The sequence below is a fragment of the Podarcis pityusensis genome (assembly GCF_964106645.2).
Source record: "Podarcis pityusensis genome assembly, chromosome: 5".
NCBI classification, from domain to species: Eukaryota; Metazoa; Chordata; class Lepidosauria; order Squamata; family Lacertidae; genus Podarcis; species Podarcis pityusensis.
This window is the reverse complement of record NC_138032.1, coordinates 19,827,978-19,855,777: the sequence shown is the minus strand read 5'-3', so window position 1 is coordinate 19,855,777 and position 27,800 is coordinate 19,827,978. Positions and strand designations below refer to the sequence as shown.

At 45.2% G+C, this 27,800-nt stretch overlaps 1 protein-coding gene across 8 annotated transcripts in view; it reads left to right on the top strand.

Moving 5' to 3' along the window:
- LOC308478366 (schwannomin-interacting protein 1) overlaps positions 1 to 27,800 on the top strand; it is a 378,978-nt gene that overhangs the window by 309,698 nt on the left and 41,480 nt on the right. Inside the window, exon 1 of one of the 8 annotated variants that reach the window (XM_081008013.1) lies at positions 21,723 to 21,992. The exons of the other annotated variants lie outside the window; for them this stretch is intronic. Within the exon in view, the coding sequence (XP_080864139.1) occupies positions 21,963 to 21,992 (30 nt within the window). The 5' untranslated portion in view covers positions 21,723 to 21,962. Of the gene's footprint in view, positions 1 to 21,722; positions 21,993 to 27,800 lie in introns of those variants that run through there. 8 annotated transcript variants of the gene reach the window in all.

The window sequence follows — 27,800 nt, the reverse complement described above, 5'->3', positions numbered from 1 at the left end:
TGGATGGGAGCCTCTTGGTGGCCTCTTGAAGTTCTGCAGGGTTCCATTTGCCCCCTCCCCCCTTCTCTTCAACATTGTCCTGGTCCTCTCCACACACCAGGTAGTTGACTCTTCAATGAGAAGAGAAGCGCTTACAGCAGCTTTCACAGTGCTCTGGATACACAGGCACATATGTCTCTAGGCAGCTGTCCACAGTTCTAGGCCCACCTACTTGCCAAACTTATATACCCTCCCTTGACGGGTTGTGGGCCTGTAACCTGAGACTTCTGCACTGAAGTTGTAGCTGCTCTTCTCATTTCCAGCCTCTCCTGCTTCCAGGAGACATTAGGGTGGGAGTCTACTGACCTGTCTATTCCAGAACAGCTTCTCCTACTTCAGCCACATCCTGTGAACCTTCCTCCTTCTCAGACTGCCCTGACTCTCCCCCTCCCCTGGCTCCTACCTTGTGGGTGGTGCCCATCTCCATAGATCACTGGTCCTTGCTCCTGGGTCACTCTTCTGGTCCCCTGCCTCCTCCACACAGTGGAGTCCTGCCAGTCCCTGAGAAACATTGACATAAAGCAGCTGAAAGTGGTTCCTCAGAAACCTGGGGTGTGGTCATGTCCTCCATATGCTGGTGTATGTTCAGGCTGAGGCTCACGTTCGGTTCATGCACTCTTCGATTTAGGTTTCACTGTGGTTTGGGGTTTTGTTTTGATTTTGTCTGGTTGTTTTCAATCCGGTACTGTGGAGTTTGTTGACTGCCCTGAAGGTCCCAGATGTGAAACGTGGAATAGATACATATTTATATTAAAATCATCATCAACATCACAAGTCAATTTTGAGCATGAAACAGATTTCAAGAAGAAGCATCTGCTCCTTTGACCCAGTTAGAAAAATAGCAGCATGGAATGTCCTTATCTCTCTTTCCATGTGTGTTCCTTTTGAGTGAGCTGATAGGTAAAGTGCTTCCCCCACTGTGGTTGGCTGTTGTGTCTGGCTCCATCCTAGCAACAGGGACCACAGAGTTCAGCTTCTGGCACATTCTCCTATAGGGAAACCCAATGAGATGGGTTTCATTAATGTCCCTTAAAAATGCCACTTTGGGGTGGATAACTGGACCGGCAACAGGATTAGAATACTGCAGTGAGTGTAACTTTTCCAAAACTCATCAAAACTATAGCCCCCTTCATATGTTAATTGCAATTACCCATGCAGATAGATGCTTCCACTCAGTTGCTGGAGAGCAAGGCCACATTGCTTCCCTACCCAGTGGACTCCCAGAGCCTGTTTACATGGGAGCATGTAAGCTTAGATAGTGCAGTTGCTAGCTCCAACATGTAGACAATACAGGAGCTGCTACTAGGGGTCCAAAACCACAGTCTTCTTCCAGTCTAACTGCATGAAGACCCCTTCATGAAATTTTTTTGCATAAAAGAAGCTTATGTTTGTTTCCATATTCTTTAATCCCAGTTGTTTAAGGGCACCGTCCTAATACTAGATTCACAAGAATGAGTGAGGTTAGGATCCAGCAGCTACGCCAACCTCACTCCACTTGGGTGCCAATAGCAGCATCCATTATTTCAATGCAGATAAGAGAAGCAAATTAGAGCAACTATTTTGGCACCAAGAAATGTTTTGGCTTCTAAAAATAGGGTTAAGTGGGAAGAAATCTTTTAGATGAAATAACTGGCAGAGGAAAACAAGACGTCACTGCCTGGTCATGTCTAGTACCTGCTTGTCAGAGCATGAACAACAAATACAGACACACACACTTGTTTGTTCTATGATATAAGGGGCAAGGCTGAGACTCACCCTTGCTGCTTCCTGCTGGTTTTTAGTGTTATTCATCTAACCGCTTAGTTGGCCTGTCTTTCCAAAACTACAGGGATGTTTATTTTCACGATATTGTGAATTTCATTTCATTTCCAGAACATTAGTCTGTGAATTATCCCAAAGAGTCTCAGTAATGCATGCATTGTTCATTTGCTGTTTTCGCACAGCTGTTGTCTTCCTGGCTTCTTCAAGCCATTCAACAATTTCCACTGTAAGCTGTGCTGGAAAAAAAAGTATTGGTTGATTTTGCTCAAGAACTCTGGGTCATATCCAGTTATGCTCAGGAGTAGACTCACTGAAATTAATGGACCTAACTTAATCGAGTCCATTATTTTCAGCAAGTCTACTCTGAGTAGGAAGAACATCGGATACACAACCTTTTGCTCGTACAAAACGTTCAGTAAATGGTAGTATGTTTTTACATACAAAGTCACGTAAAGAATTTGGCTTTCAGCTTGATTGAAAAACCTAACATGGCAGCTCACCATCCTCAATATAAATAGACTTTCTTCTATAACCACTGCATGCGCAAGTGGTTTCTCTGAACAGCCCAGAAAGCCTGCCACCATCTTTTGTAGCTAGGCAGTTATCTGCGAAAACAGTATGTTGAAGGAAGTTTTACACAATTATGGGGGGGGGGGGGTTAGTTCAAAAACATCCAGAAGTTTCATCCCTGCCGTTTATCTCCTATGATTAGAATTGACCATTAGCATTATCGCAGAAGTTGCTTTTGTGAATGAGCTGCTCCTTTCATATGTTTGGTGCATCTGGTTTCTGCATAGAAACATCACAGGACCAGCATGTTCCATAATAATAATAATAATAATTTATTATTTATACCCCGCCCATCTGGCTGGGTTTCCCCAGCCACTCTGGGCGGCTTCCAAAAGAATATTAAAATACTATGATACATCAAACATTAAAAGCTTCCCTAAACAGGGCTGCCTTCAGATGTCTTCTAAAAGTCTGGTAGTTGTTGTTCTCTTTGACATCTGGTGGGAGGGCGTTCCACAGGGAGGGCGCCACTACCGAGAAGGCCCTCTGCCTGGTTCCCTGTAACTTGGCTTCTCGCAGTGAGGGAACCGCCAGAAGGCCCTCGGTGCTGGACCTCAGTGTCCGGGTAGAACGATGGAGGTGGAGACGCTCCTTCAGGTATACTGGACCGAGGCCGTTTAGGGCTTTAAAGGTCAGCACCAACACTTTGAATTGTGCTCGGAAACGTACTGGGAGCCAATGTAGGTCTTTCAAGACCGGTGTTATATGGTCTCGGCGGCTGTTCCCAGTCACCAGTCTGGCTGCTGCATTCTGGATTAGTTGTAGTTTCCGGGTCACCTTCAAAGGTAGCCCCACGTAGAGCGCATTGCAGTAGTCCAAGCGGGAGATAACCATGGCCCTTTGCCCCCACTGTTCCCAGTATTTCCCTATGTGTGTACATGAATTTTAGTCCTTAGGGAGCCAAGAGACTCTTTGAAGCAAAAAACAAACAAACTAATGCAGCTATCCCTCTGGAACTTATCAGTTTCCATTCGCAGTAGAGTTTTAAGTGGCTTAAAGATTCAGAAATGTATTAACATAAATAAATAAATAAATAAATTACTCAAGTTCATTCGGTACAGACCAGACCATGTCATTACCGAGGAGGCAGGTTTAGTCGTTGTTTGAAGACTATCCCTGCCTCCGGAAAGCATGGCCTCCATGGGGCTGTCCCTGAATAAGTTTGGCCCAACTCATAGTCATGGACATGCCTTAGACCTGGTGTTCACCTCTAGTGACGTGGGTGATCTGACACTAAGGAAAAGTGAAACAAAAGAAGTGCCATGGTCAGATCACTTCCTGGTGCAACTGGACTTCTCCGCGACCCTTCCCCTCTGCAGGGAGGTGGGACCAATTCGGATGGTCCGCCCCCGCCACTTAATGGATCCAAATGGTTTCCAGAGAGTGGTAGGGGATGCTTTAGCCCATGTTGATGGCCTTTCAGCTGATTCCCTGGTGGCCCGCTGGAATGCGGAGTTAACCAGGGCTATCGACTGACTGGCTCCGAAGCGCCCTCTCCGATTGCATGGAGCCCGGACAGCCCCGTGGTTTTCTTTGGAGCTGAGGGCGATGAAACAATCGCTGAGACGGCTAGAGCGTCGGTGGCAGAAAACTCACTCCGAATCTGACCGGACACAGGTTAGAGCTCAACGTCGAGCCTACCAAGTGGCGATAGCGATGGCGAAGAAGACTTTCTTCACCGCCTCTATTGCATCTGCAGAAAATAGTAGCAGGAGACTCTTTCAGGTGGTTCGCAATTTAACGGAACCACCTTTACCACCGGGGCATTGTAAAGACCCCAAGATCTCCTGCAACGATTTTGCAAAGTTTTTTGCAGATAAAATCACTCATATTCGGAAGGAGCTAGACACCACCGTGGGAGCAGGGCCAGGGCGGGAGAGTGCTAGAGCTCTGTCTGGTCAAGTTGCATGGAATCAATTTCAATCCGTTACCCCCGAGGATGTGGACAGGCTGCTTGGACGTGTGAAAGCAACCACCTGTCTCCTTGATCCTTGCCCATCCTGGCTAATAAAAGCAAGCCGGGAAGGGCTGGGCGATGGGCTCTGCGGGGTGGTGAATGCTTCCCTCTGTGAGGGAACATTCCCAGATCCGCTGAAAGAGGCGGTCATTAAACCGCTTCTTAAAAAACCATCTTTAGACCCGGCCAGTATGGCCAACTATCGCCCAGTCTCAAATCTTCCATTCTTGGGCAAGGTGATTGAGCGCGTGGTTGCTGAACAACTCCAGGCACGCCTGGAGGATGCGGACCATTTGGATCCCTTCCAATCGGGATTCAGGCCTCACCATGGGACTGAAACTGCCTTGGTCGCACTGGTTGATGATCTCCGGCGAGCTAGGGACAAAGGTGAGAGTTGTTTCCTGGTTCTGCTGGATCTCTCAGCGGCCTTTGATACAATCGACCATAACATCCTTCTGGACCGTCTAGAGGGGCTGGGAGCTGGGGGCACTGTTATACAGTGGTTTCGCTCCTTCCTCCTGGGCCGTGTTCAGAAAGTGGTGGTGGGGGATGAGTGTTCAGACCCCTGGGCCCTCACTTGTGGGGTGCCTCAGGGTTCCGTCCTCTCCCCCATGCTTTTTAACATCTATATGAAGCCGCTGGGAGAGATCATCAGGGGATTTGGACTGGGTGTCCATCAATATGCAGATGATACCCAGCTCTACCTCTCTTTCAAATCAGAACCAGTGAAGGCGGTGAAGGTCCTGTGTGAGTGCCTGGGGGCGGTTGGAGGATGGATGGCGGCTAATGGATTGAAGTTGAATCCTGACAAGACAGAAGTATTGTTTTTGGGAGACAGGGGGCGGGCTGGTGTGGAGGACTCCCTGGTCCTGAATAGGGTAACTGTGCCCCTTAAGGACCAGGTGCGCAGCCTGGGAGTCATTTTGGACTCACAGCTGTCCATGGAGGCACAGGTCAATTCTGTATCCAGGGCAGCTGCCTACCAACTCCACCTGGTACGCAGGCTGAGACCCTACCTGCCCGCGGACTGTCTCGCCAGAGTGGTGCATGCTCTGGTTATCTCCCGCTTGGACTACTGCAATGCGCTCTACGTGGGGCTACCTTTGAAGGTGACCCGGAAACTACAATTAATCCAGAATGCGGCAGCTAGACTGGTGACTGGGGGCGGCTGCCGAGACCACATAACACCGGTCTTGAAAGACCTACATTGGCTCCCAGTACGTTTCCGAGCACAATTCAAAGTGTTGGTGTTGATCTTTAAAGCCCTAAACGGCCTCGGCCCAGTATACCTGAAAGAGCGTCTCCACCCCCATCGTTCTGCCCGGACGCTGAGGTCCAGCGCCGAGGGCCTTCTGGCGGTTCCCTCATTGCGAGAAGCAAAGCTACAGGGAACCAGGCAGAGGGCCTTCTCGGTAGTGGCGCCCGCCCTGTGGAACGCCCTCCCATCAGATGTCAAAGCAATAAATAACTACCTGACATTTAGAGGGCTTCTTAAGGCAGCCCTGTTCAGGGAAGCTTTTAATCTGTGATATTTTACTGTATTTTTTGTTTCTATGGAAGCCGCCCAGAGTGGCTGGGGAAACCCAGCCAGATGGGCGGGGTACAAATAATAAATTATTATTATTATTATTATTATTATTATACAAGTTACATTCAACAAGTGCGCCATCTGTGCGCACACATGTTTGAGCTGTTACAGTTATTCACATGTAATGTTCAGTGAGTGTACAGTCTGTGTACTAGGCCTGGGCGAAGTATCTATGGTATGAGGGCCAGACCCCTGCAAAGAGCCCCAAGGTCTCTGCTGCTTGTTCGTGAGCAGGGATGGGATACCAAGGTGGGGGGTGGGAGCCTTCCCACCCCCAAGCAGAGCAGTGCAAACAAGCTGAGTTATCGCCTCGCAAGCTGGGGCCAATGCAGCTTCTTGTTTCAACATCGTGGAGTGTCGCCAGATCACAGTGTTTGGCTGGTGAGACATCTTGACGTTGAGAACCTGACGAGTTTGGGAAACCCTGTTCTAAATGCTGGCAAGGTGCTCTGCTAGCTCTAAAGCAAGGTGATGTCTCTTGCTCCTCTGTAACATTAGATGGGAGAAAGGAAACAAAGGTTTGATGTATACATACAAGGCATTTAGTCATGTAAAGCTCGTATGCTTATCAAACTAGGATAAATCGATATTAAGTTTAATTGTTCTTTTCCTTAGGAAAGAAGCAGCTTAAACGCTGTTTCTTTCTTTCCACCTGCTTCAGCACTGTATTTTATCGCTGTGTCATAGGGACCTCTAGTGATTAAAATTGCATTACATCCTTTGATCTTGGAGGCGATATTTACATGTTTACCTTCATGCTGACCATATACAGTTGCAAGCCTATTTTATGCAGCTGCATGAACATAGGAGAATAAATTATGGTTCAACGTATTGACTTTATTATGTTGAGTTAGTATGTGGAGATTTCCCTTTTTCTTCCATTAGTTCCATACAGGCTCGCTCTGGGAGCTCTGGTACTATCCAGCTGATCCATCCACTTAATGAATTTGCTTTAGTTCTTTTATTTTTAACTAGATGGGAGATAATCAGTGTATTTCTTAGGGATTTGGAAATGAGATGCACATAGCCACCAAAGAGGAAGAAAAATCATTTGTTCTGCTATTGCAGTGTTTCCCAAACTTGGGTCTCCAGCTGTTTTTGCACTATGATTCCCATCATCCTTGACCACTGGTCCTGCTTGCTAGGGATGATGGGAGTTGTAGTCCAGAAACAGCAGGAGACGCAAGTTTGGAAAACACTATGCTATTGTGTTTCCCATGGAGACTCATAGATGTTGAGTAGTCAGCAGGAGTACACTCAGCATGCTGGTGCCCTTCCTTACTTTAGGCACTGTACATGTACTTGGATTGCCTTTTCTTTTAATTGGGATTGGGGTGAACAGTCATTGGGGTGACTGTTACACGTCACCCCAATCTCCATAGCAATGCGAGATTCCAGGTGCACACACAGAGTTTGAGTTTCCTTTTGGACAATGAGGCACGGCGGAGACTGTGGTGTCTTTATGATACATGACTTATTTACACATATATACAACCTGAGCCTACACTGGAGGGGTTCACAGCATTCACACCCCCAAGAGATTCTGGCTTCTCGCATAGACACAGCAGACTTAGACTTAAGCAGACCTCAACCACTGCTCTCAAATATTGCTCTCTGACTCTTCTCTCTAGCCTGCAGCTTTATACCTCCGTTGCATAACTCCATTCCTTAAAATCATAACCTAAAACGCTGGCATGGTCTTTTAAACTACCTCTCAGTTGAGGGAGGGGGGAAGGGAGCCCACACGTTTGATCCTTTATCATCCTAAGCCAGGCTAAAGGTAAAGGTAAAGGGACCCCTGACCATTAGGTCCAGTCATGACCGACTCTGGGGTTGCAGCGCTCATCTCGCTTTATAGGCTGAGGGAGCCGGCGTGCAGCTTCCGGGTCATGTGGCCAGCATGACTAAGCCGCTTCTGACGAACCAGAGCAGCGCACAGAAATGCCATTTACCTTCCTGCCAGAGCAGTACCTATTGATCTACTTGCACTTTGATGTGCTTTCGAACTGCTAGGTTGGCAGGAGCAGGGACCGAGCAACAGGAGCTCACCCCATCGCGGGGATTGGAACCACCGACCTTCTGATCGGCAAGTCCTAGGCTCTGTGGTTTAACCAACAGCGCCACCCGCGTCCCCAAGCCAGGCTAGTCCTGGCTTAATTAACTTTTGACAACTTTTGACTTGATTCCAGAGGGTTAGAAGCATCTAGTGCACATCTCAAATACGCACATGGTTCTAGCAGCCAGTTTTAACACATAAGCCTTAATTAAATTCTAACACTTACTAAAGCCAGTAATTTAGGGCGTCTGGCACCCACAAACTCAAAACAAGATGATTGTATGGCTCACAGGCAGCCAGTCTGCAGCATGTGTGCAGAAGTGGCAGCGGAAGCATGGTTTGCAGCACACCTGGTCCGGAGCAGGAGGATCTGCTACAACATACCAACTCTTCATATATGTATTTATTTCTCCTTCCCTCCCCTTCACACTCCGTGCTTAGATCCTGCATTCACTTCTATGTAGAGGAGAGGAACATTGAGAAGAACCACATCAGCCCAAGGCCACACACAGCCCAAGGCTCCCTCCAATCTGACCTTCCCACTTTGAGCAGGAAGGTCTGAGGCAGAATTCCAAGAACATTTGTCTGATTGTGCTTGGAATCTCTCCATTCAGGCCTTCATGCTCAATGTGCAAAGATTGGGGTAGAGAATATGGGGGTGGCATGTTGTTGGGGGCAAGGCTACATATATGACCCCATACCCTCTACACAAGTAGGACTGTGTATGCTTGCAGAAGCGAGGGTAATTAAGTCTCTACTATAGAACCTATGCCTGAATAATTGAATCTTTGGCAACCTGCTGGCCCTGTCCTCACCATTGCACACTCTCCCTACAGTCTTGTGTTTGCAATGGACATGAGCTTGGGATCTCGATCACGGACTGCATATTTAGCCCCTCCTGCATATATGCCCCTGTGAAAATGTTTCGCGTAAATGCACAAATGTTAGTTGCAATGCCGGTGGATCAGGAGGTATGGCCCATAGCTGTCAACGTTTCCCTTTTTTAAAGGGAAATTCCGTTATTCCGAATATGATTCCCTGCAAGAAAAGGGGAAAGTTGACAGCTATGGTGCAGCCATTGGTGCAGACCTGCTTCCTCTTGCCCATGGATAGGTGTTGCACAATATATGGATCATTAATGAAGGCTTATAGCGATGACTTTTAACATGTTGTCATGGTTTGGTGTAGGTTTAGTCTAGTCTCTCTAAAACTGAGGGTGAAAAGCATGTCCTTGTCTCAGGATAGCCATCCAACAACTCTGTGATCTTGGCCTTTGGGTTTACTCATTTACCACAAGGGAACTGACACAGAGGCAGTGAATTACTCAAGGCTGTAGGCAGGAGATCTGCTACTTTAGCTGATGTGACTCAAACAGAAGCTTGCTTCGGAAGAGGCAAATTAGCATTCTTGGAAATGTTGACTCAAATAGTTTTACACTTGCTTTTCAAATAACATGCTCACCTTTGCAGGTTTTACAATGTTCCGGGGCGGGGCGGGGCAGGGCGGGGGGGGGGGGAGAGGCCAAGAGTCTAAGAGCTACCGTTTCCCTGCCATCAATGGGTACCTTGTCTGATCTTAAGTGGGTACCTTGTATAGAGAAGTTGTTAATGTTTGATGTCTTACTGTGTTTTAATTAGTTGGAAGCTTTCCAGAGTGGCTGGGGTAACCCAGTCAGATGGGCAGCATATAAATAAATCATCATCATTCTTGTTCCATGTGGTTCCTCTCCAGAATAATGGTGCAGTGGTGTTGGAGAACAACTTCTGCTCCACCATTGCTGGAGTTTTAGCACAGACACAGAAGGAGCATGTGAAATGTAGAAGCAATATTTGGCAGCTTCCGTTATGGAAATGAAGCAGATAAAGCAGCACTTTGAGACTTCTGCAAATACTACCTGCATCTCTTGAGTGCAATGAGAAACATTTACTGGGTCCCACCAAATGATGTGTAATAAACGAAAATCTGCCCTTATTCCCTTATGGGGGACACAAGAGCCCTTATAGAGTCCTTTGTGGGTTCTCCATCGGTTGGAGAAAAGAACAGAGGTCAACCAGAGAATATTGAGAAGCAAAGCAGCTAGTAAGCCTGATCTTTATTGAACTGTTGCAACAGGGTGCCCCCTTCACATGCAGGAGAAGGAGGAGCACCCAGAACCCAGGTGTGCCTGCCCTTATATAGACATTTTAAATTGCTCAGCCTGGAGTCCACCCCCAGAAAAATCATACATACGTCGCAGAAGGGGTGTAGCTCAAGACCATCCCCAGACGCTTCATACCTACATCACTGAAAGGGCGGTCTACAGCAGAAATCTGAGTGCATTGTTTATCTCCTGTCTGGCAGGTTACCTGTTAATGCTTATTTGATTGGATACCCTGGGGAGCCTGGCCAGTCTTTTGTAATAATAAATACTTAGTTCCTGAGCCAGGTCATGGGCTCACCCTATTCATACACAGATGTACCCTTAAGACAGGATTTGTGAAGGAAAAGACAATGGGGAGGCTTTTCCATTTTCTTTTGACTTTGCAGAGAAAACATTTGGTTAGTTTGGAAGCCAAAATGGCTTCATGGCTGTTTTCCTGTGCTGCTTCAGACATGTGGTTTATATATTTATGTATGTGTTTGCTTGGTACATTTATGAACCTTTATATTATATATATATATATATATATATATATATATATATATATATATATGACCTTGATTTATTTATTTCAGATGGTTCCCCAAATAAACAGCAGACAAAAGAAGTTCATAGAAGGGAGCGGAGACAAATATATTCAATAACAAGCCCAGTGTGTTTGGGGCTGAAGATAGCCCTTCGTCAGGGGAATGCTGTAGTTAGAAGCATGCAAGGTTGGCAACAAGGGAATGAAATGAGAAAACATGTTATGCTCCACACTGGAATGTCATTTGTTGTCAGGTTCACGCTTGTGTAAATCCTTGAAGCAATCTACTTATTTTTGTTTTGCAGACAAGATAGTGATTTTTCCAGGCATTCAAAACAGCTTTATGTGGATTACGGTAAACCCCTTGGATAAGTATCTAATACCTTAGTGATTCATATACTTCTAGTTAGGAGAACAAGACTGTTATCCGTCAAGATTCATGTTTTGTTGTTCCTTACAGAATACATTTTATATTTATTTTACCCAGAATATTGGCAGATAATAAATGACCTGCAGGTCACATTCAATTGCATGGTCTTTGTTTCATATTTTTTTAAATGACAGGTTTCTAATTCTCAGTCTGGCACAGGGGAAAAAAACTTGTTCAGTTTTGTTTTAGTTCTACCCTTCCTTCAAAGTCAGGGTTTCATGTTCAACATCTCATTTGGGTCTCACAACATTTCTGTAAGGAAAATTAGGCTGTGGGCTAGCCATTGGCTAAAGGTTACCAATTTTAATGCTAAAGCATTACCAGGAACATGAGTTCTGGCACCTCCTAGGTTGGCACCATTGCCATTCTAAGAGAAAGAGGGAGGGGTTCCAGCACCTCTTTTTTTTTTAGAAAAATAGCAGTGGTTACACTCAAAACACTTTAAAATACTTCAGCATTATTTAAAAAAAACAAATATGAAGATATACTTTGACCGTCAGCCTTATGACTAAAGCATGAGTAAAAGAACAGTATTTTTTCCCCAGACTGTTCTCTACATACATTTCCAAGTTCCTTGAAAGCTAGCGCTGCCTCTTCTTTAAATAAATAGCTTTCCCCTGGCGTTTGTGCAAACTCTAGCCTCTGGCAGTGAAAAAAAGTATGACTAATTATGGGCAGGTATGCATAGCAAAATGTAATATGTCATTTGTGTGAGTAAGGGCTGGGTGGATATAACTGTCTCATAAATGGCCAGCCAGTGACTAATCTCTATTACTTGTTATTACAATATAAGAGAGATTGGAGTGTAGATTTCTGCTTTAATCAGAAAATAAAGCTGCAACTGGGAGCCTGTGGCCCTCCAGCTGTTGGAGGACTCCCACTCTTATCAGCCCCAGCCAGTACGCTCAATGGTCAGAGATGATGGGAGTTGCAGTCTGAGAGCATTTAGAGGCTCCCCATTCCTGGAATGAAATGTGGGTGTGTGGTAAAATGGCCTGAGGCCAGTTGCAGAACGGTGCCAACCACATTGAGCTTAAGCACATAATGATTATAAGCTTGAAGAATATCTGTGAGCTTCTAAAGGGTGTGTGGAACCTCGGATCAATATTCTTGTAGTGCCATGCCTTCTCAGCAGGAAACCTGGCCACAGTATCTCTCTCATGTGATTGATTTATGTGCTTGCTTCATGTATATACCACCTTCCTACCTGAGCACCCAAGGCAGTTGGCAGTTTAAAATTGTGTACAAGATACACGTACAAGGGGGAGGAAAGAAGACTAAGCAAAATTAAGGTGCCAGCTCACATTACTGTTGTAGGCATCCATCTGTCTCAAGAGCGGGACTGCGGGGTCGAAGTCAAACCACTGCATTAGCAGCACTCAAGTGACCTTCCCTTGCCACAAGCCTGGGCAGGGTGTATGGAGGTCCTGGGTGCCCAGATGACAAGAGCCCCCTCATGCCCTTGCTGATGTAGTCCAAAGGAAAGCAGAGAAATACGTTTGGCACTAGCCTGACTGCATGAGTTGCCAGAAGGAGGTGTACAAGACGTCATCCAGCTGTCTCAAAGACTCCACTCTGGATTTATGTAGGGTTTACGCCCTAGCCCAGGCAGAGGCAAACTCGGCCCTCTAGATGTTTTGGGACTACAACTCCCACCATCCCTAGCTAACAGGACCAGTGGTCAGGGATGATGGGAATTGTAGTCTCAAAACATCTGGAGGGCCGAGTTAGCCTATGCCTGCCTTAGCCTTTTCTTCTCCTGAAGATATCCCACAAGGCAGTGGAGGTTTAGGATCAGAGTTTTCCTTTTCCTAGATGGGCTACCTTCCCAGATTGATGAGCCCATCTGCCCCTCACTTCCCTTTATAGCATGTGCAGAAACTACCTTATTGACCGTTGAACCCAATATGTGTCTCGTCCACTAATAACAACAACAATAAAGATAAAGGTAAAGGACCCCTGGACGGTTAAGTCCAGTCAAAGGCAACTATGGGGTTGTGGCACTCATCTCACTTTCAGGCCGAGGGAGCCAGTGTTTGTCCACAGACAGCTTTCCGGGTCATGTGGCCAGCATGACTACACCGCTTCTGGCACAATGGAACACCGTGACGGAGGCCAGAGCGCACAGAAATGCCATTTACCTTCCTGCCACAGCAGTACCTATTTATCTACTTGCACTAGTGTGCTTTCAAACTGCTAGGTTGGCAGGAGCTGGGACAGAGCAATGGGATCTCACCCCGGCACGCGGATTCAAACCGCCGACCTTCTGATCAGCAAGCCCAAGAGGCTCAGTGGTTTAGACCACAGCAGCAGTAGTAGTAATTGTTGTTGTTGTTGTTGTATCTCTTAATGCCAAAATAGGCTTCTAAGCAGTTTTAAAAGTATAAAAAACATTTAAAGCAGGAGGTTCAGGTCAAGAGTTCAATAGAATACCCAGGTAAAGAGGTGTGTCTTAAGTTATCTACAGAGTTATGTAATAAAACAGCTGGAATACGTTTGTGGAGCGGAGGAACCAAATGGGGGTTTGTCCCAGTCAAGTTGTTGGAGAGGGCCTCACAACCTCGCTTTTTTCTCTCCGATGCCATCAGATGGAAAGGCTGATGATGGATGGTCTGAGCCAATGGAGCAGTTACTGCTTCATAAGGGAAGAGTCTCCATACTACAAGCTGTACTGAATTTTAAAGCATGACGTCCGGAGTAGAATGTGCAGTACAAGGGTCCTAAGTTAACAGGAGCACATACACCTGGAATTACATGTTTGCTAGGCCCTGGAGAAAAAATACAGCAATGCTATGCATTATCCACCAGTGTGGTCACTCTTTGTCTTTTAGATATGGAATCAATATGTCCATAAATATAAATATTACTTAATGCAATGTACTAGGCCAAGGAACTTCCACAATTTCTGGTGTCTCAGCACTGGTTCCTGACATCAGAACAAGGGAGCAGAGTGTTCCTTCTATACAGCAGTGAAATGTTTTTAACCCCAAGGCTGCCTTCCCTTCCGGGCAATGCGATGGATGGGGCCTGAGGCAAAAGGAGGTGAGGTAATGCACATAAATTCTACATTTGTGCAGTAGGCTAGTTTATAAACACCCCTCAATATCCTCTATCCGGGCAAGCAAGATTTATGTTCAGAGTTCAATGACACATTCCAGCCAGGCAAAACCACTAAAGAATGTGACACAGGGCCAGTGTGGGCCTGGGGAAAGATAATGGGGCTGGGGAGGACATGTGGCCTGGGGAGAGTCCCATGGGGCAGTTGGAGAGGCATGGAGACCCACATTGGGCCCCCAGGCCTGAGGTTCGCCAACCCTGGTCCAAACCCTCCAAGTGTCCCTATTTTCCGGGGACAGTCCTGGATTTACAGAAGCCATCCCAGTTTCTGATTTGATCCCAGAATGTCCTGCTTCTCCTTAGGATGCCCCTATTTTCATTGGATAAATGGAGGGTACGGAGTTATGTGACCCTCAAGCTGAGGAGATAAGTAGCTATACAACTCTTGGAAGGCATTTGAACGCAGCCCTGTGTAGGGAAGTTTTGAAATGTTTAATGTTTCATTATGTTTTTATATATATTGGAACCCGCCCAGAATTGATTGGGCATCCCAGGCAGATGGGTATGGTATAAATAAATAAATTATTATTATTATTATTATTATTATTATTATTAATTGAATAGGACATTCCTATTTTCATTAGAGAAATGTTGGAGGGTGTGCTGGTCTCTATATAATCTGCTACCTCTCCTGGCTACTTATGCCAACAAAAATTAAATGAATGTTTCTGGTACTAAACAAAGGTAGAAGACATCTGAAATTGCATTACTGTAGCTGCATTTATCAGTAACTTTTGTGCTCAAACGGATGAACCCGTTATTAATTTCCTGATTTGTGCCTTGGTAGACATATCTTTTTCACTCAGGTATTCCTAATTAGTTGCAATGGGAAAGTGATCCTGATGCGTAGGTCACAGGCCTTCAGTTTCTAAGCGAGTCTCCACTGGATTTCATTCCACAGTAATGGAAGGTTAAGTTCCGATATGCTGCATGTGTTATGCCACTGCTACCTAGATAATATTTTAAAGGGAACTAATTTCTCTAGAGGCCTCCCTTGTGTGGAGTTATTCCTACAGGCGTTTAATAATTGCTGCATGTTAGCTGCATTCACTAAAGCCATATCCCTTCTTTCCCCTCTCAGCTGCTTAGAGGATTAAGAGTTTCCAAGCCATAGAAATACCTGAAATACCAGGATAGGGTGTAACAGAGCCTGCAGGGCTGTGAAACATTCCAGCAGGCTTGGTGAATTCAAAGCATGTGTGAATTTAAGCAATGAGAGAGTGTTTGTTTTTGCTCTCAGCACATCCTGGCTCAGGGAGGAAGAGATAAGAATATATTAGTGGAGGTTTTTAAGGAAGGTTGGCTTGAGTTCTCAATCTTCTTTTCCTTTAAAGCGTTTATATCCCACCTTACCGTAAAAGGACATGGTAACTGGGAAAAAGAAAAGAAAACAGCTAGGAAAGATAAAGGTAAAGGTACCCCTGACCATTAGGTCCAGTCGCGGACAACTCTGGGGTTGCACGCTCATCCCACTCTGTAGGCCAAGAGAGCCGATGTTTGTCCGCAGACAGCTTCCGGGTCATGTGGCAGCATGACTAAGCCACTTCTGGCAAACCAGAGCAGCCCACGGAAACACCCTTTACCTTCCCGCCGGAGTGGTACCTATTTATCTACTTGCATTTGACATGCTTTCGAACTGCTAGGTGGGCAGGAGCTGGGACCAAACAACGGGAGCTCACCCTGTCGCAGGGATTCGAACCGCCGACCTTCCAATCGGCAAGCCCTGGGCTCTGTGGTTTAGACCACAGCGCCACCCACGTCCCTACAAACAGCTAGGAATGTTTACTAAAAGGCAAGAGTTAAACATGGCAGTATAACGCATGAATTAAATGCTAGTAAAAGAGAGCAGCAATTAAAGCAAAGGCAGTAAACTGGAAGCAACAAATAAATCCTCATAACTGAAGCAAACCAAAGGCCAAATAAGACAATGAAGAAGTCTAGCACAAGACTTCCTAAAAATGAGGGTCAATGCCATACAACAGACAGTAATCCAAGTGGATGCTCTGAAACTAGTGATTAGGATGACCATACAGTGGTACCTCGGGTTAAGTACTTAATTCGTTCTGGAGGTCCGCTCTTAACCTAAACTGTTCTTAACCTGAAGTACCACTTCAGCTAATGGGACCTCCTGCTGCTGCCGCGCCACCGGAGCACGATTTCTGTTCTCATTCTGAAGCAAAGTTCTTAACCCAAGGTAATATTTCTGGGTTAGCGGAGTCTGTAACCTGAAGCGTATGTAACCTGAAGCGTATGTAACCCGAGGTACCACTGTATGTCTTGACTTTGGAGAATAGGGTTATCCCTTGCTATTAGCCAGGTTGACTGTGGTCTGTGTCCAAGGTTAGAGGTCAGCTTATGAATACTGGTTGCTGGAAACCACCAGGGGGAGGTGTGCTCTTGTGCTTGAGGGTTTCCCAACTCTGCCCCAACTCTGGCCCTTCCTATGACTTATTCTCATGACTAGCCCACTCCCCATCTTAGTGTTTTGGAACAACCCCCACTGAAAAATTCTCAAGCCCATGCCTACCCATTTAATGCATTGCCTGCCCTATTGATATGTGTCACATCCAGGTTTTCCCCAACTAATTTCCCCATTGGCTTCATCCTCCCCCAAGGGGGGGAGGTGGAACTTACTTTTTTCCTTACCTGGACCATGAGTGTACTGAAGAAGCCTGCTCTATCTTTCCTTCTCCCTCTTGCAATAACAGACACTGGGATGAATGGAGGAGCTTAGAGGCAGGTTCCTCAAGGGATGCACTAAATTTTCAAGAAGGCTGCTGACTAATCAGCAGAGAGATAATTTTGTCATAAATTGGGACTGAGCCAGTGACCGTCTGGCTGGTCTCTGTTCCAGTACAGTGGTACTGTGGCTTCACACTTCAAAACTGCCATCTTGAAGGCAAGAAAAGTACAAGAAACTTGTTTTGTTTTCATTAGCCACTAGCTGGCAGGGTTTCGCGGTCAGCCAAGAACACGAGGATTCGCCATTTCTGAGCACAATGTTGTTTTCTTCTGTAAAATCAGTATCTTGTGTTGCCCAAGACAGTTCCTTAGATTTCTAGGTGTACTGGTAGACTGGACCCCAGATGGAGACTGTTCATTTGTATCAGAAGCCTTTGCTTCATAAGCTTTGAGACTCAGCCATGGTCTCCCTTTAAGATCTGAATGCAAGTGGATGTTTATACAGTTCACTGCTGGATTGGGTCCTGTGTGCAACCCATTTAAACTGGCTTGCCGCATTCTTCTGTGGCATGAAATAGGAAGAAAACCCCATCCTGCAGGGATCGCCAGAAAAGAAATTAGCTGTTATGTGAATGGCTGTCTTTCCTACTTTGCACCTTGCCACACCATTGCTGTATCCTGCAAAGATAAAAGTAACACTTGTCAGAAATTTGTTAGGTGTGAAACAGCTCTGAGTCACTGTCACTTCAGTTGTTGATGAGCCAGCGATGTAAGAAGTGAGAAATCCTATCATGATTAAAAAAAAACAAAAAACAAAAAGTACCTATATTTGGCATGAAAGCATTACGTAATATGAGCCTGAAGAAAAAGCACTGGAGAGGTTATTCTCACACTGTGATCTTCTGCCTTGTTTTTAATAGATTTTTACCTCAGCCTTTGCTTGGGCGGATGGAAGTTTTAGTCCAAAATACAGTGGTACCTTGGTTCTCAAACTTAATCCATTCCAGAAATGCATTCCAAAACCAAAGCGTTCCAAAACCAAGGCACGCTTTTCCATAGAAAGTAATGCAAAATGGATTAATCTGTTCCAGACTTTTAAAAACAACCCCTAAAACAGCAGTTAAACATGAATTTTACTATCTAACAAGACCGTTGATCCATAAAATGAAAGCAATAAACAATGTACTGGGCTCCACACAGTCATAAAAACAAAACAAAACTAGGTAAAGGGGAAAGTACCCCTAACCGTTAGGTCCAGTCATGGACGCCTCTGGGGTTGCGGCGCTCATCTCGCTCTATAGGCCGAGGAAGCCAGCATTTGTCCACAGACACCTTCTGGGTCATGTGGCCAGCATGACTAAGCTGCTTCTGGTGAACCAGAGCAGAGCATGGAAACGCCATTTACCTTCCCACCGGAGCAGTACCTATTTATCTACTTGCACTTTGACGTGCTTTTGAACTGCTAGGTTGGCAGGAGCAGGGACCGAGCAACGGGAGCTCACCCCGTCGCGGGGATTTGAACTGCCAACCTTCTGATTGGCAAGTCCTAGGCTCTGTGGTTTAACCCACAGTGCCACCTGCATCCCTAAAAACAATACTAAAAAACCGCAAAAACAAAAACGCAAAATAAATAGCAAAAACAGACAGACCTCAGCGTAACACTCAAAACGGAACTGTGGCACTCAAAACGGAAGTGTAACACTCAAAACGGAGCACATTCGGCTTCCAAAGAAAGCTCTCAAACATCCGGGTTTGCAGTGTTTGGGTTCCAAGTTGTTTGAGTACCAAGGCGTTTGAGAACCAAGGTGCCACTGCATATGGAGGGCAGCAGGTTGGTGAAGGCAGTTTAACAGTGATATAGCAGAAATTAAGTATAGTTAAAGAACAAATTAGATCTTTCTCTTGTAAATAAAACAAGCCTTCTCATGCACAGTTGAAAGAAAAAGAGTTTGTCAACAAAATAAATATGGAAAACTTTCCTGCCATTTTTGCTTCCTGTTTCTCCAAACCAAACAAGATACTTCAGGCAATTTCCTTTCCTGGGAAACAGTCTCCCTTCCTTGGGCAGTTCTGTTTTTAATGTATAATCTCAGGCTGCTTTCAGAGACCAAGGCCTGGATTCCACTGGCATGACCTCTTCTCTTCTAACTGCACTGCACAGCTTCTGCTTAATGGGCAGTTAAGAGAGGAACCATTTGTGAGGTCTTCGGCTTTAAGGGAGAGGAACAGAAACACCTGGGAAGCAAATACATAATCCTGCAGATTGCTTTACAGACAGAACCTCAGTTTACCACTTGTGGGCTTTCCAGGGTCATCCTGCAAAGAGAGGATCCTGCAAGCTCTCCTTATCTTCTTATGTGTACCAGTCCCACAGATTTCAGATGAACTCAGTTCTAGTAGAATTTGGGGTGGACTGCTGCTCTCGGTTTAGCATGCTTAGGTGCATTGACCAGAATGCAAAGAATGGTTAAAGCAAAGCACCCATGCTTCATTACTGACGAGTAATCTGTCTCCCCTTTGCCCTTGCCAAATAGCGGTTGCCTTGCTTGAGGGAAATGGGGAAAGGTGTCCAAGAGGCTACATGGAGCAACAGCAGAGAGGCCCATTTAGGATGTAACACTAAACTATGGTTTAGCACCCTGGTGGCTAACCTGGGGCACTCTGGATGTTGTTGGGCAGCAGTTTGCATCTGCCCCAGCAAGCACGACCAGCAGTCAGGGATGGAGGCCAGCAGTGCTGGGCAATACAGTAGACCCTCTGGATACGAACTTAATTCATTCCAGGAATCCATCCGCAACCTGAAAAGTCCGTATCCAGAGGCACCGCTTCGGGTTAAGCATTTTCTGGTTGTGCTCCGCGGCGACCTGGAAATAACGGAGCGCGTTACTTCCGGGTTTCACCACGCCCGCATGCGCAGACCATCAAAATGACGTCATGCGCAGAAGTGCTGAAACGTGACCCGCACACGGACATGGGTTATGTTCGCTTCGGGATGCGAACAGGGCTCCGGAACGGATCCCGTTCGCATCCCGAGGTACCACTGTAGAGGTACAGAGGTACGACTGTATTAGCTTTTCAACAAAGTAATGTATCACCAGCCAAACATAGCAATATAGTGATACATTGCGATGTTGAAAAGCAGAGGGAGAAACAAGCTGCATTGGGCTGGCAGTTTCACCGTGGTGTCTTGAAGGCCCAGGCCCAATCCAACTCATTCCTCCAGGTGCGGCAGTGGAGGGAGTCTCTCTGCCACCAGCACCCAGCATGCTGAGGGAGGGATAAACTCCATCATTTCTGGCACCTACTGGCTCGTTCTTCCCTCGGTTTGAGGGCCAGAGCACAATGGCGTCTTCACCCAAGCAGTATATTGCAGGTGAAACCACTGCCACTCCTGAGTCAGGAGTGGTGGCTGCGGTTTCACCTGCAATATACCACCAGGTGAAGACACCATTGTGCCCTGGCCCTCAAACTAGTATCAATACATGGCCCAGCAACATCTGAAGTTCCACAGGTTAGTCATCCCTGGTTTAGCATTGTATGTATGAGCAGCAACAAACCTCATGCCCATGCACTCTCACCTCCTTTGGCACAACCAAAGAGGTGTGGCGTGGGGGATTGGAAGCTTTAACACTTGCTTTTAAACTAACCACTTTGTTTATGCCTGAACGCAGTTGAACTCTGGTTTGATTGTTTGAACAAACCAGAGTTCAAGTCAACCAGAGTTCTCTGAGTTTGGATGTAACAAGAAACACTTGTTAGTTTGGGAGCAGAAGCTAAAGCTTCTACTTTCCCTGTGGTTATGCCAGAAAAGCGGGAGCAGAGGACTATATGAAGCCCACAGAAGCACATGCGCATAGAGTTTACACGTGGTTTAAATTTACTTCCAAACTGGTCCTGTGAGCTTGGTAATGCCTGGTTCCTACTTCTCTGTTGACCCATTGTGTTGAAGTTTATTTGGTGGACTGTGTGCGCTGCAGAGACATCTGGGTCCATTCTGATCTCTGGGTCAAGGTACTTCTGTTTTTTTTCTTTTTCTATTTTTGAACACACATGTGTAGCCAGTCTTTTCTGAGCAAACAAAATATAATTTGGACAAGAGATAGCTCCTTTGTTCTTTTTTTAGGAGTCAACATTAATTTTGCATTAAAGCTAACAAAATGACACCAACAAGGATATGAAATTTAAGGATGAATTTGAAACTGCATGCTTAACTGAATTAATAGCATTGCACCCTATAATTGCTGCAGGTCAGACAAGAAAAGAGGTTGTCAAAAATTCAACCAAGTTTTTCAGATATTGGCAATAAGCCCACCCCCACCCCAGCAAATACTACTATGTCTTACTGAGTGATTTAATATCTTGGATATTTCTTAGTAAAATACATGATCATTCTGCAGAGAGAAATACCAGGAGGTTTTGTTTTGCATCTGGAAAGGTTGTTCATTATCATAATATTTGTCTGAATGTGTCCTTTTATCTGCGTATTTATTTTTAAAGATAGGGTTATGTATTTTGATGTTTTATTTAAAAAATGTTACTTTCTCTTTAAGCTCCTAGTACAGAGTCAAATATTGTCTTATGTGCTCTGTCAGAAAAATGACTGCACGGAGAACAGGGCTGGCGGTTCAAGGCAATCTATTGATCTATCTTTCTGCATTCCCTTTTCTCTTTAATGAGGACTAGAATGTTTCCACATCAGTTAACCGCCTCCATAAAGCACCAGAAGGTCACACCAGCATCACACTCGTCTTTTTTTCTTTGTGTCTATAATATAATTGGCTGATTGTGCTGGTGATGAGTGAGCTCGCCTCCCCCCCACCCCCACCCCCCGCAATTCCCCCAGAGCAGTCTTGGCTACATGTTATTAAACCTCATTGCTCGTTCCCTGAGGAGAACAGCTCTGCTGCGCTCCTCTCTAGCAAAGCCAGTGCCATTGCGCAGGTTGAAACGGCAGAAACAGCATCCATTTTAATCTGCGGGAAGCCTCTCGGTTTACAAGGGCGTTCTTTTCTCCTTCAGATGCTGTAAAAATTAACTGTGCAGCTTCTATAAACATTCTTGGCTCTCGGTGTCTGGTTTCTGTATGATGCACTGAGATGGTACACCAGGAAAACTGTTCGTATCAGGTAAGAATTAAAGCTCTTCTGCCATAATCGGCATCATCCCTTTTAGAAGAGAGGAGGGAAGAGGCCTGGCTTTTTTACTTGTTTTTTATTTCGATGCAGCAGGTTGCTTCCTTTCAGCTTATGTAAAATTGGGTCACCTTTCTAAATGGAAGGATTTCTGGGCTGCTGTTTTGTTGGTGTTCTCTTTTCAGGGCTACTATTAAAGGGCACAATGAGGAAAGCCGACAAATAATCCTTACTTTGCTTTTAAGATAGCAGGTTGTTAAGCAGCTATTGCCAAGTCTCTGTGTGTGCCTGTTTTTACAGGGAAGGAAAGCAGCTCCGTATATCAAATGATAAGGCTCCACTTCAAAAACAGCATTTTATCAGCATTATACAGATTCTTAAAAAAAAAAAAAAAACCAGTATAGGTTTTGGTTTGTGCCATTTAGTGGATGATGATACTGTGAGGAGGATGTTAGGGAAAGATGGTTAACTGAATAATTGTCATTAAAATACGTGTAGTAATCTGAATGTAGTCTGAATGTTAAATTCTACTTGTGAGCACAATTGGTGTGGGCATGTTTTGACTGTGATGAGGTGTAAGAATTTACATGTCTGATGCATGTAGCTCAGTCTATGTTTGTTGTTTGTAGTCTCAAAGACTCCAGATACTATGTTTTGTAGACAGCACATCATTTAGCATGCTACCTCTGGAAATATTGCTTCCTTGTTTCCTGAAAGGTGCCTCTTTTTGGAGGGATTTGTTTTTCAAATGCTTTACGTTTATTGTATGCATGGACACGCCGAGAAGCAAAATATTAGTTGTGTAGATTTCAAGCTGCTTTGAGAAATGGATTTCTCCCATCTTATATCTTCGCACGCCACCTTTACAGGACTGGTTTCCTATCCCAGTAGAAGTGATTCTTTTAGATTCTGGCTTGATTGCTGTGGTTGGTGGTGCATGAGTGGGGATATACCATTTTAAATCTACAGTTAAAAGAATATTTAATGCCAAACGAAACACATAAAGTTGCACTGGTGTCGGTGCTAACCCAGTCTATGCTTAGAACGAAGTCCTTTTCATAGGCTCAACTCCAGTCTTTAGCACGTATATTTCAACTCCCACCTTCTAAAATTTATTGAACTTGATCCAGACTAAATTAGTCATGCTTTTGTCCCATTGAAATCAACAGGGTCATGGAGAACCTAATTCCTATTGATTACACTGGGGCTAGAGCGTGACTAACTTAGTCTGGATTCAGCCTATTTTATTTTTTGCACAGCACGTAATCAGGAATAAAATAAAGGTGTAGAGGAGCCAAATATACTGAATTTGCAAGTTGTTTACAGAAAAGTGCAAGTGTTGTAGGGAAAGGGATGAACCAAGATGGAGAGGGAAAGTCTCTGTAGGGAACAGCATGTTTAGTCTCTGTGTTCCTACACATAATGAAGGTAGAAGTGCAAAAATAGGAACCAAGTAATGCGCAGCTGTAGCTTTTAAAAATTCTGTTTAAATAGTTTTAGGATAACTGCCCCCCCCAAAAAAAATCTTTCCACTTGCATTTTCTCCCATTTTTGGATTTCTGCACATTTTAGCCCATGTTCTGATTAGTAAATAGCACCACTTTGGCTTGACACCTCCTGGCATTTTAATAAATAGCCCAGTTGCTGTGTCACAAAGAATGCCCCACAGCCACATTTTGTAATCTGGTAGGGGTCAAAGGTTGCCCATTGTTCCCTTTGAAATGGAAGTCGCTTCTTTGGCAACCGTGATTAAGAGAAGGGTACACTGAACACCATCAAGAACGGCTTCTGATATTGGGATGGCCTGCTCTTTGACACATTTGTGCATTTTATGTATGTGTTTGATCATAACCCATCTCCGCTGTGGTGGCACTTGCTGAGTTCTGCATATGAACCTGGGAAATCTTTGCAAAACAAAATTGTTGCCTTTAAAAGAAAAGTGGGGCAGGGAAGGTGTCTTGTGTAAAACACCTTGTTAGGGTGACACAGTTCACCAAAAGCAAAAAAACCCCAAAAGCAACAAACCCATTAACCTGGAGGTTGCATTTTTAATCCATCTGTGATGTGGAATCCAGGGTTTTAGCATCACACTGGAAGCTATAAATGATTAGATTTCAGCAGGCCTGGCCATAAGGGCAGCTTCTCTCAGCGGGGGATGGGAAAATGTCAGGAGCTGCCGCTGCCGCTGTCACAAGTGCCATCTGTGGTTAAATAATAAATGCCTTGTTTTGCATCATACTGTAAGCCAGATCAGAGCTTTTTTCCCCATTGCCCTTAGCAGAGAATATCTGTATCCTGTTAAAGTGTAACACACTCTACTTTTCAGAGATATGCTGTTTAAATATTGGAGCCCCTTTCTCCTTTAATTTAGAAGAAAAGATTAATAAGGGCCTTCCCACATAATATCATTTGCCACCTAATGTTGTGCTTGTTGCTGAGTATATACTTGACAAGGAGCTGCAGCCGATCCTGGCTCTCTGAGCATATCTGTATGGTACTGTTACTAACATGCTTGATCTTTTATGTGCCTTGCTATGAGTAGTGTCTGACCAAGACATACTTTGAGCAGATGCATTGAAATTGGTGGGCTTTAGACAACCATGACTAACCTAAATCTGTCGATTTCATTGGGCCTATTCTGATGTCATAGGCTGCGTACACATCATGGGTGATACCATCGTGCCAAGGAGATAGTTCCATCTGGCAAGCAGAAATGTTTGCACTAATGGAACAACCTCTCCTTTCCCCCCCATGTGCTATTCTGGGGGACCTTCCAACCTTCCTGAGCAGAACTGAGGAAGAAACGAGGGGAAGTCCTCTTGAGCTATCAAGACTTATTGCTCTGACTTCCACTAGTGCCACAGCTTACTTGAATCTGGCTCTATAACTTTCATGTACATTGGAAGCACAGTTCATCCCCTCAAAGAATTATGGGCACCGTAGTTTAAGGGTTGCTGGAATTGTAACTCAGTGAGGGGTAAACGGCAGTGCCCACAATTCTTTGAGGGGGTGAAATGTGCTACAAAGGTGCTTTAAAGGTATCATGTGTATGAAGCCTTAGTTGGGTGCAAGCTTTAAGAAACAACCCGTAATGAGTGACTGACCCTGAGATTGAAAGGTGATATGAAATATTCACAAAATTATGAACAGTTGGGAGAGGATACTGGAACTAATGGTCTCCAAGCAAAACTGTTGGCAGATCAGGGCAAACAGAATGTGTCTAATGGGCATAGAGGATCCTTCTTAGGTGTAGAAGCAGCTTTTAAAAAATAGAGACAGTTTTGTATGTGTAAGGTGAGTGAATAGGCATGGTTTTGTTGCCACTGAATGTGAGACCAGTGTGGTGTAGTAGTTAAAGCGTTGGACTAGGGCCTAGGAGAGCCCAGGGTTCATATCCCCATGCAACCACGAGGCAAAACCACCCACAGTTCATTGGAGGAAATGTAGGACATCAATGTATTAAATAATAAACACAAATTCTGGCTACAAATGTGAATTTTGTGCACTATTCAGATTCTAGCTATTGATAATAAACCATGTAGTTACATTTTTTAAAGCCCCACTAGCAACTTAGCTTGGACAACTTACAGGATGGACCCTGAGGAAGAGGTTGGAAGGTAAAGACTAGCTCAATTATCACTGGCTCCATGGGCTGCATTTGGGATACACTGGGAGCAAGACTGGTTCCTTGCCCTGGATAAAGGGCTCGCCGGAGGCAGCATTCACAGCCTGGTGATTTCCTGAACATACTCCTTTGTTAGATTTATATCCTGCTTTTCTGTCTTGATGGAACTGAGAACAAAGGTCCATAGTGTCCCCAGATGCTTTTCCATCCAGGCAGTAATCCAACCCAGGAGGCCTGCTTAGTTTCAGCATAGTGGCTGCATCATGTGTCTCCTGATTGTGCCTAGGGATTATTTGCTTACTTCTCTGGGGGAGGAAAAAAGAAGAGCCAGATCAGATCAAAGAGATCAAAGTCCAGCTTCGTGTTTCCAGCAGTGACCCGCCAGATGCCTCTGGGGAGCCCAGAAGCAGGACTTGAAGGCACCAGCCTTCGCCTGGTGTGTCCCAGAGGTTGTCAGCCGAGAGATTCCATTTTAATTGACAGGCCGGTCATCTGTGAATTTGTTTAATCCTTTTTATAACCATCCAAGCCACCTGCCACCATCTCATCATATGGTGGTGAATTCTATAACTTAATTACGTGCAGTGTGAAGAAGCACTTTCTTTCCTCTGTCCTCAGTCTACTACCAATCAGTTTCAGTGGGTGACTCCTAATTGTTTCTCCTCTTTATCTATACCTTCCTTAATTTTAAGGAGCATCCCTTTCAGGGATGTTCGTCTGGCACCATCTGTGTGGTCTTTTCAGCAGCAAGCAAACTGGGCCTTTTACATGATTTATGCAGTCTGGGCCTCTTGTTTTTTAAGCATGTGTTTTGATTTGAGGGGTGCTGTGGCTTGTGGCCGGTCAGATGGATGGGATACAAATAATAAAAATGTTGTTGTGGTGGTTCGAGGACCCGACCCCCGTGATGTGAAATAAATACACAAGGACACGTGATATAAGGTTAATGGGCAAGAAAAGGCCACAACTTTATTGATTACAGCAGTGAAAAGGTATTGGCTTAGGCATTGGATGTCTAAAACAAGGGGGTTTATTCACCAGTAGGTGGAGCCTGTTGATGCTAATCCAACTATAGGCTCTCCCCTGATGTCACCGGGGGTCGTGCCATGGCCTCCCGCCAAGCAGGCATCGGACAGAGTACACGACCGCCAGATTCCTTTAACAGAATACCCAAAAATTGAAGGCATAGGCGATGGCCACACCCAGCCCTTCGACACACCACAACACATTATTCCAATGCCTAACCGTATACCTTCCTTAATTTTAAGGAGCATCCCTTTCAGGGATGTTCGTCTGGCACCATCTGTGTGGTCTTTTCAGCAGCAAGCAAACTGGGCCTTTTAAATGATTTATGCAGTCTGGGCCTCTTGTTTTTTAAGCATGTGTTTTGATTTGAGGGGTGCTGTGGCTTGTGGCCGGTCAGATGGATGGGGTACAAATAATAAAAATGTTGTTGTTGTTGAATTCAGGTACTGTTGGGGCTGTATTTGATGCTGCAAATACTCCTGCGCTACTGACTTTCATGCATGCAACCCCTCCGGGGGGCCCCCCTCCAAGCACACACTGAAAACCAGCACCAGGGGGTTGAGAGGGCCAGAGGATTTGGAGGGCATGTGGACAAGGGAGAAGAACAAGAAGTCCAATTGTTCAAGTGGGGAGGTTTTGGTTTCCCCCTAAAAAAAATAAAAGGTTTTACTATTTCTTGGGTAGTCACAACCAATTCAGAACCCATCAGTATATATGTGATTTTGAACAGAGCTCTATTCAGGCATTCATCATAATTGCACAATTACCACCCCATAATAAGGGGGAGATGTGCTTTTTTGCCACCTCTCAAATTGTATCCCCTGCCGTCCTCATGTTTTAGGGAAGAGGGGAGCTATCTTTACATGCCCAGGCTCTTCATGATCAGGCCGCTAAATCATGTCAGGGATCTACATTTGTAGAGAAGACTGCCTTCTGAAGACTTCACTTCTGAAGACCCAGTAGACACAGTCCATTTATCCCCCTAACACAATGCTAATTGCATGAGCATGAATGCCGGATGCCATAGGTATTCACCACCAGCCTGATGCCCTCTGCCAGTTTTGGACTACAACTCCCATCAGCCTCAGCCAGCACAGCTAGAGGGCAACAGGTTGGCTGTCATAGGAGTTTAGTCAGGAGACTTCGGTGAA